Here is an 8,814-nt window from a genome sequence, read left to right on the forward strand (position 1 = left end):
CCCCCCCCCCCCCCCGCCCAGGTCCCAACTCCATGACCTCCAGCCCTGAGGTCCTCTGGCCTAAGCCGGGCCCTGACCCCACTCTCTCTCCACAGCCTGAGCAGCCGGGACTGCTCTCCCTCAAGACCCCTCCAGAGAGAAAATAAACTAGCCAAGACCCTCTTCCTCCTGTGGACTGTTGGCTCCTGCTGCTTCCCGTGTCTGAGAATGAGCCTCCCCTGCCTCCCCCGCCCCGCGCTAGTTTACTTCCCAGTGTTGGGGGCGGTGCGGAGACCCCAGAGGCTGTTCCGGACACGTAGACTTGGAGTCAGGGGACAGAGCGCGGCCAGATTTAGTATATACTAAGTCAGGGGTCAGTCTGTCCGGATAGCAGTGTCCAGACAGGCTCGTTCATCAAGCCACCAGAGCTTCTTGCTCCGGCTACCTAGCTATCTAGTCTGCTGCCCGTATTGCCCAAAAGGGGAAACTGAGGCACCGGAAGGGAGGGTTGAGGCCCAGGGTCACCCTCTCACACCCTGCCCTCCTCTCCCCCTCAGCACATCCACCACCTAATTCTCCCTCAACCTGCATCCTTCATTCTCTCCCAAATTTGTTCTAACGCCCTCGGTCCCCGAGATCAACAGTGGCCCCGCCCGACCATGCTAATAAGACGCCTCGAGTCCCCGCCTCGCAGGGTTATGCAAATGAGGCGCCCGGTGGCCCCGCCCCTCGCCCCTTCGCTGAGTCTGCGCGGCTCGGCCGGGCCGGCCGAGTCTCCCATCTCTGTGTCCGTCCGCCCGCCGGGCCTGCCGTCCGTTTGTTCTTCCTGCTGCCCAGGTGACTTCTACGCGGAGCGGGGGCTCAGGCGGTGACAGCCTCGACCCGGTGAGGGAGAGGGGCTTGGGGCGCCCCCTGCATTCCCTCTCGCGGGCTTCCGATCCTCGGTCGGTCTGGCCAAGGTTCAGTTCCTGCGGGTCGGGTCCCCTGTGGGTTCAGCACAGGGAGGGGGAGGGGAGGCAGGAGCTGGGGTTGGGGGGGGAGCGTGGAGAGGGGACCCCGGACCTGAGAAGCCAAGCGGCCGTGGTGAGGGTGACTGTGATTGTGTGGTTGTCATTATGTGTCAAGTGTGTGGTTGTGTAACTGTGATTGTGTGGCTCCAGCGATGCCTGTGTGGTCTGTGTGGTGTGTGTGTGACTGTCTCTTGGGGCTGTCATTGTGTGGCTGGCGTCATGGGTATCACTCTGAGGGTGTGTGTGTGGCTGTGTTGTTGTGGCTGCTGTCACCGTGACCGTGTGGCTGTCTTGGTGTCTGTATGGCTGTGTGCATATGACTGCCATTGTGTGTTCCTTCTGATGATGTGGGGAGGCCCATTTTCCTGTTTCAGTGTGTGGCTGTGATCATGCGCCTTGCTCGTGTGGCTCGGTGTGCAAATCCGTGTCACAGTTCATATACGTGCCCTTGTGCGGCCATGTGGCTGAGCTTGTGGATGACATCGTCTCCTATGAGTGTCAATGTGGGTTGGAGACTGTTAATGTGTGTGGCTGTCATTGAGTGCCTGGTAATTGGGGGTGTGACGCCGTGACCGGTTTATGACCCCCATTGTGTGTGGTGACTCTTTCCGATGTAAATCTTAAGTGTGCTGGCAGCCCCGGGTATGTCCCTGATAGGGTGGGGGGTGCAGACTTGTGTGGGGTTGTGAAACGTGTGAAGGCCCTCCTCTTGTGTCCCTGTGTGTGTTTGATCTGTGTGGGTGTCTGTGACAGGCCGTGTGCACGCTGTGCCATGTGTGTGAGTGTACAGTTGTGTGCAGTGGGTGTTGGGCACCTGTCTGAATGAACAGGCCTGTCTTGTTCCCCACAAGCCAAGTGCCTAAAATCCGGCAGACCCTGCATCCTTGCTTGTGGGATGGACAAATGCTGTGCTGTGTGTGTGTGTGTGTGTGTGTGTGTGTGTGTGTGTGGTGTTTGCCATGGAGGCTGTGGCTGGGTTGTGGACTCTAGGGATGCCAGCATGTGCGATTGCGTCTCTGGAAGGGTGAGGGGCCGTGGCCTGGTGGGCATCTGGGATTGCTGGTGACCCTTACCCCACATGTCACACTGCAGAGCAAGCTGCGTGAATGGGGCACTGGACCCAGAGTGCCTACCCTCACCTTCCTGGGCCTCAGTTTCCACATCTGTGCAATGGGGTTGACCATCCCTGTCCTGCTGGCCGCCAGGAGCGGCTGTGAGTCTGTGGGTGTGGCGGAGGCCTGTGGGAAGCCATAGGGCCTTTTCACAGGTGAGGTCAGCCTGGGAGAATGGGTCGAGCAGGTGTGGCTCTGTTGGCCCCTCAGTGCTGGGGACTGAGGTTAGATTGGGGGGAGAGGGGGCTTGTTGGGAGAAGATAGCCCCCCTCATGATCCAGAGAAACAGACAGGCTGGGAGGAGGGGGAGAGGGAGAGGCAGCTGGGAGAGAAGGAGGGCCTGGCCATCAGCCCAAACCAGTCAGACACAGCCCATGGGGACAGGAGAGAGAGAGAGGCTCCTGTGGGCCATGGGGGAGGGGGCTTAGAGGAGGCGCCTGGTGGGGGTGGGGGCCATGGAGCATGGGGTCCCTTATAAAGCACATGGGGAAAGAGGATTGGGTCCCGTAAAAACTAGTGGGGGTGAGGACCCTTCTAAATGGATCCTTCTCCATGGGGGAGGGGTCCCATGAAGCTGAAGAAATTTCTTCCAAAGGCCGAGGGGAGGTGACCTATAGGGGAAGGAGGAGAGGCCCTCCTAAAAGGCCCGGGTCTGAACTTCGTCCAGGGGCTGTTGGGGGAGAAGACCACCGTAGAGCCTCTGGGGCCCCTGGCGGAGAATGGCCGCTGGTGGTGCTGGGGATGCCAGTGCCTCCAGTGGGCAGGAGCCTGGATACTCAAGGTCTGGGGCAGAAGCCTCCGTGTCCGGAGCCAGGACTCCCTTGTAGTACTTCTGGGGCCCAAGGGGGCCAGGGTGTGGCCAGAGGACTCGGGCAGGTGACCGGAGCCTCCCCCTGCACCCCGCCCTGGCCGTCCCATTCCCTCCCCACCTCCACAGGCCCAGCCTTCACCATGGCAGGAGGGAGACCTCAGCCGAAGAGGAGTTTCTCCATCATTCCCTGCTTTGTCTTCGTGGAGGTGAGCAACCCAGTAACTCTCCCCTGCACATTCACTCCCCCACCCCCCCATCCCCGACTCACTCCCAGACCCTCAGCAGGGAGGAGGTGCGTTCAGAAGCCACACTTCCCAAGTTCGGACTCTCGCTCTGCCCGTCCTTCCCACAGAACCCTGGGTACCTCACATACCCTGCTCTTGAGCCTCAGTTTCCTTGTCTGTCAAATAGGCACATAATTAGAGTCCCTTTCTCCTAGCGTGGTTATAAAGGTAAAATGTATTATAATTCATGGAAGAGAATTAGCATGATGTTCCGCCCCCAGCAAGGATTATGCTTCCGGGAGCGCTAGCACTTCTGTTCTAGTATCTTCTCCCCTGTTGGTCTGTCCTCCCCCCGACCCACTGACCCTTCTTTCTGGTCTGAGCCCTGGCTCAGTCCTCGTTCTTGCTCTCCTCAATCTCATCTCCTCTTTCCTTTCCATCCTACAAGCCCCTTCTCTTCTCCTCCCCTCCCCTCCTCTCCTGCCTTCTGTGTCCATCTCTTTGTGTCTCCCAGGCCCTGACCATTCTCCACCTCGCTCCATCTCTCTCACCCTTTGAATCTCCCTCAGTCTTGATCTCTCTGTCTCCCCCCATCTCTGTCTCTCACCACGGCCCCACTTTGGACCTGACCCTGGTCTCTTCTCTCTCTGTCTCTCTGCCCCGACTGGGTGGCAGTCAGTGCTTCTGGGTATCGTGGTCCTGCTCGCTTACCGCCTGGAGTTCACGGACACCTTCCCCGTGCACACCCAGGGGTTCTTCTGCTATGACAGTACCTACGCCAAGCCTTACCCGGGCCCTGAGGCTGCCAGCCGGGTGCCTCCTGCTCTCATCTATGCCCTAGTCACTGCGGGGCCCACCCTCACGGTGAGACTGGGGGTAGCCTTGGTTGGGCCAGGGTGGCAGGAGGGCCAGGTGGAGGTGGCTGCGGGGCTGGATTTGAAGGCCAGGAAGACCCCGCCTTGCTCTTGCCCGCAGATCCTGCTGGGGGAGCTGGCGCGTGCCTTTTTCCCCGGGCCACCGTCCACCATCCCCATCATCGGAGAGAGCACCATCGTGTCGGGGGCCTGCTGCCGCTTCAGCCCCCCACTGCGGAGGCTGGTCCGCTTCCTCGGTGAGTGATGTGGCCAGGCGGTCAGCTGTGCAGAGGAAATATGGGCCCAAGTCAGCCCTAATAAGAATTTTATGGGGAAGAGGGCCTAGAAGTGTCATGACTTCCTGGGGCAAAAAGGGACGTGAGCTGAGGCCAGGCGTCATGGGGGCTCTAGGGACATGGGTGGGGCCTATGCCAACCATGACGGCAACTGGGAGGGCCCCCAGATTGCTACAAGGAGCATCTCAAGGCACAAAAGGGGGACACAGACCCAGGCCAAGTACTGTCCCACTCACTCCCTGCCACTGCACCCTGAGCAGGACACTGAGACCCCACTGTGCTTTCAGTGTGGTCCCAGCCGTGTTTGGCGGCCATGGTGTAGATGAGCAGAGCTCATCCAAAATGGTGGTCTTGGTGCCAGAAGGGCGTAGGCCCAATCCTGATGTAATGCTGTTGAGGGCTCCCAGCCCAGATATACGGGGGTTCCCGGGGAGGACCCCCTCCTGATACAGTAGTAATCCAAGACAGAAGCAAGGGGCTCAGAGTGACATCAAGGAGACCTTCCTTGGCCCAGCTGTAATGGGATATGGCTTTGGGGCGATTCCCAGCTGTGCTTTAATGATGGTCACAGGAACAAGGAGACAAGGCGCCCAGACCAGCCGTAGGGGCTCACAGGAGGAGGGCCCATGGCGAATCGGGCCCAGCACGAACCCCTCTCCCACCCCACCCCTAGGGGTCTACTCCTTCGGCCTCTTCACCACAACCATCTTCGCCAATGCTGGGCAGGTGGTGACCGGCAACCCCACCCCGCACTTCCTGTCCGTGTGCCGCCCCAACTACACGGCCCTGGGCTGCCCACCGCCTTCGCCCGACAGGCCGGGGCCCGACCGCTTCGTCACCGACCAGGGTGCCTGTGCCGGCAGCCCCAGCCTGGTGGCTGCTGCGCGCCGTGCCTTCCCCTGCAAGGATGCCGCCCTTTGCGCCTACGCGGTTACCTACACAGCGGTGAGCTCCAAAACAGGGGCACGAAAGTGGGGGGACGGCCAGTGGGCAGGAGGCCAGGCTGGGCTGGAACCTCTGATTCCTTCCCAGGGTGAGGTCATGCTGTGACACTGCCCAGCCCCAAGGGGAGCCCCACCCTCTGAGTGGCTGGTTCCATGTCTTGAGTTTATTGCTGTGTTCTTGACCACCCTGTTTGGGTCTGGCCATTCTGCCTGACCCAGGAATGCTATGCCCAAAGGAGGCTCTTGGCTCTGCCCTTCGGGACCAAAACACTCTCCCTGGAACACTGGCTTCCATTCCCTGGAGTCTAGCCATGTCCCCATGATGCTACCAGGTGCTAGATACTGGCTGGGAAACTGGACAAGGGTGCTTTCAACTTGGTCCCCTGGAGCCTCTTTGTCCTTGCCCTTTGCTGATCTGGTCTGTTGATCCCTGACTTGACCCACTGGGACTTCCTTTGTCCCCTGCTTTTCCCTGGTTTGCACCTACTGTTGCTTTGACTCCTTTTTCTATACCCATGACCAGCTTCTGTTCTTGTCTGTGGTCCCCGGGTTTGGAGATTCCAACTTCCGGAGTTCCTGGACCTGCCCCTTGAGCCTTGACCCCACCCCTTGGTTTTAAAGCTTCGTGCTAACCTAGCAAGCGTCTTCCCCCATCTGTGACTGGTCCTGGGGAGACCTGGGCCCCCGACTCTGTTCACTGCTCTTTGGTGCCCTGGCCACTCCCATCCCTACAAGGGCCCACTGAGGGGTTCGGGACTCCATCCCGGAAGTTCTGTTCTCGGGAGCCCCTGGCCACACCCTCTTGCCCCAATGCCATTCCTAGAGATTCTGGCCACGCCCTCTAGCCCAGAATGCTGTATTCACTGCGCCGCCATGTGTCCCCTGACTGGTCTGGCTCCCGCAGATGTACGTGACACTCGTGTTCCGAGTGAAGGGCTCTCGCCTGGTCAAACCGTCGCTCTGCCTGGCCCTGCTGTGCCCCGCCTTCCTGGTGGGCGTGGTCCGCGTGGCCGAGTACCGCAATCACTGGTCCGATGTGCTGGCTGGCTTCCTAACAGGTGCTGCCATCGCAACGTTTCTGGTGAGCCACCTTGCCATCCGTCCCAGTACAGGAGACCCTCTATCAGCTCTCTGCTCGAAAAAGCAGGACCACACGATAGTGAAGGGTGTGGGCTCCATGGGACCTCGGGCAAGTCCCTTATCCCACCTGCATGTTCTCATCTGTGAAATGGGATACCAAGACTAGAATAAGTAGAATGAGGTCTTCTCTAAGTGCAGAATTTAAGGGGCACCAAAACAGTCGGTAATCAAGATGCCTACACAATGCCTACACTATTGGCTTCAGGCTTCAACATGCGCCTCTCACTCTGCCCCAGGTCACCTGTGTTGTACACAACTTCCAGAGCCGGCGGCCCTCTGGTCGGAGGTTCTCCCCCTGGGAAGACCTGGGCCAAGCCCCCACCATGGACAGCCCCCTCGAAAAGTTAAGTGTGGCCCAGGTAAGGGGGGCCGGGGTCTGCTCCCGGCTGGAGAGGGTGGTGGGTGGAGGGGGACCAAGGAGGCAGGAATTCAGACAAGAGTTGGGGGTCTCCGGGCCACCGGGAGGTAGAGGGATCACTCATCTCTGTGGACCTGGGTCCTGGGGGACAGTCACACAAAATAGAAGGATGTGTCATGGTTAACTTTTCCATTGGGCTCTCTGTCCGATGAGCCCCTCATGGCTGTGGCCGGCGGGGCCCAGGGGGCCGCTAGCCTCTTCCCTCTGCCTCTTTGTCTCAGGAACCCGAGGCCTGCAGGCCGCATTCGACACCGGCACGGCTCACCCCATCCAGTGAGTGTCGAGGGAGTGGGGGGATAACCGGGGGGACTTCCAGGTCCCAGTCACTGCCACAGAGGTCTCGCCTATGCTCTCGTGGCCCCCTCCCAAGCTTTCTGATCCCCTGACCTCTGACCCTGACCCCCAGAGTCGCAGAACTGTGCCCGCCGTGGCCACCTGATCCCCAGCTGCGTGTCCTCCAGGGCTCCAGCCATGTGCTCGTCGCCCCGTGTGCCCCGTCCTCGATTGAGGTCTGAGCCGACACCCCTCCCTCTACCCCTGCCCCTGCCGGCACCAGCCCCCAGCCAGGGCCCCTCACCCTCCTCCCCTGGGCCTGGGGGGCCGGGTGGGGGTGGTGGACGGGGTCGGAAGCTGCTGCTGCCCACACCCCTGCTTCGGGACCTGTACACCCTTAGTGGACTCTATCCCTCCCCCTTCCACCGGGACAACTTCAGCCCTTACCTGTTTGCCAGCCGTGACCACCTGTTGTGAGGCCCCACCACCCACCCAGAATCTTCCAGGTCCCCCTTCCTTCCCTGCCACGCGTGAGTGTGCGTGTGCCATGTGAGTGCCAAAGCCCCCTGTGCGCCAACCAGCCAGGCCTAGATGTTAGGGGCTGGCTGGAAGGACGTTTGGGGAGCCCCTGCCTCTTTTGCCCTCTGGGACATCCACGTGGGCGGAACTGGGAGGTGGGCCCTTGCCCCTAGGATGGCTCTTTTAAGGGCCAGAACCTGACCCCCATTGGCCACTGCTGAGCCAATGGGAGTCCCCAGTTCTAAAACTTCTACTCAAAAGAAGTTTACTCCAGCCAATGGGAGCCTCGCCTCACGTCTGAGAATCCTCAGGCAAGAGGGTAACTCCAGTTAGTGTTCAGCGTCTGAACAACCAATAGGAGTCCTTGGTTTTCAGAATTTCTAGGATGGGTGGGTATGATTCCAGTCAATGGGGGACCGCCAATGTCTAAGCATGTGCAAAGGAGAGGAGAGAGATGGGGTCATCCTGTGTCATCGGGTCCTCTCTCAGAATCGGAGAGTCCAGCTGGAGAATAGGGGGCAGGCTCCCCCGTGGCAGGGTCCTCGGAGCACCCCTTCCTCTCTCAGCCCCTCCCCCATGTGCAACCTCTCACTCAGTCCCTCCTAACTCCCAACTTATACAGGGCTTGCCCCAGTTCAGAGGTTTTGGGGTTCAGGGTGCTGTCTCTCTCCTTGTCTGTGCCCAGGTCACCCCAGGCCCCTCTGTTATTAGGGCTGTGGGAAGGGACTTTTTTTGCCTTGGAATCTGTCCCTGTCCTTTACACTGCCCCCCCCCCACCCCGGGCTCCAGCCTCATGCAGATGTGCCATCATGGGGGGCATGGGTGGAGCAGAGAGGGCTCCCCTGCCCCAGGCAGCCAAAGGCAGTGGGCAGAGGAGATACTGCCCCCCTTTCCTGCCCCCTCCTTATCTTTAATAAAGACCTGTTTGTAACAGAAGTTTGGCCACCTGCCTTCCTCCTCCCCCAGGTGTTGGGGTGTGGAAGACTTTAATCGTGGGTCCGCAAGTGAGGTTGGGTGTGCATTTATGGTCACAGTGTCTCTGAGAGTGATTATGGAAAAGCAGCATAGCGCCATTGAGCCAGAGACTTGGGTTTAAATCCTGGCTCAGCATTTCCTGGTTGGGTGACATCAAGAAGGTTAATTAACCTCTCCGTTCTCTTGTTTCTTTGTCTGTCAAATGCAGAAAGCACCACATGTAAGGCACACAAACACATGGTGAGCAGCCTCACATGAC

The 8,814-nt window shown here is 59.7% G+C and overlaps 2 protein-coding genes across 5 annotated transcripts in view; both read left to right on the plus strand.

The window, feature by feature from the left end:
- The window catches only part of CCDC159 (coiled-coil domain containing 159), a 7,830-nt gene extending 5,587 nt beyond the window's left edge, over positions 1-2,243 (plus strand). The window contains exon 12 of the mRNA XM_029916595.1: positions 2,082-2,243. Coding sequence (XP_029772455.1) covers positions 2,082-2,243 — 162 coding nt within the window. The remainder of the gene's footprint in view (positions 1-2,081) is intronic.
- On the plus strand, positions 653-8,516 carry PLPPR2 (phospholipid phosphatase related 2). Of its 4 annotated transcripts, none has more exons than XM_029918885.1 (10): positions 653-864; positions 2,082-2,256; positions 3,039-3,118; positions 3,887-4,000; positions 4,112-4,247; positions 4,960-5,231; positions 6,135-6,311; positions 6,607-6,729; positions 7,010-7,061; positions 7,195-8,516. In XM_029918885.1, the coding sequence occupies exons 3-10, from the start codon at positions 3,053-3,055 to the stop codon at positions 7,536-7,538; spliced, it is 1,284 nt and encodes a 427-aa protein (XP_029774745.1). In that variant the 5' UTR covers positions 653-864; positions 2,082-2,256; positions 3,039-3,052; the 3' UTR covers positions 7,539-8,516. The 4 variants fall into 4 exon arrangements, with proteins under 4 accessions (XP_029774745.1, XP_029774746.1, XP_029774743.1 ...); XM_029918886.1 differs by having other exon boundaries at positions 654-864; positions 3,812-4,000; positions 6,607-6,713; positions 7,195-7,319; XM_029918883.1 differs by having other exon boundaries at positions 656-864; positions 3,812-4,000.
- Positions 8,517-8,814: the final 298 nt, after the last annotated feature.

Source organism: Suricata suricatta, chromosome 12 (assembly GCF_006229205.1).
Source record: "Suricata suricatta isolate VVHF042 chromosome 12, meerkat_22Aug2017_6uvM2_HiC, whole genome shotgun sequence".
NCBI lineage: Eukaryota > Metazoa > Chordata > Mammalia > Carnivora > Herpestidae > Suricata > Suricata suricatta.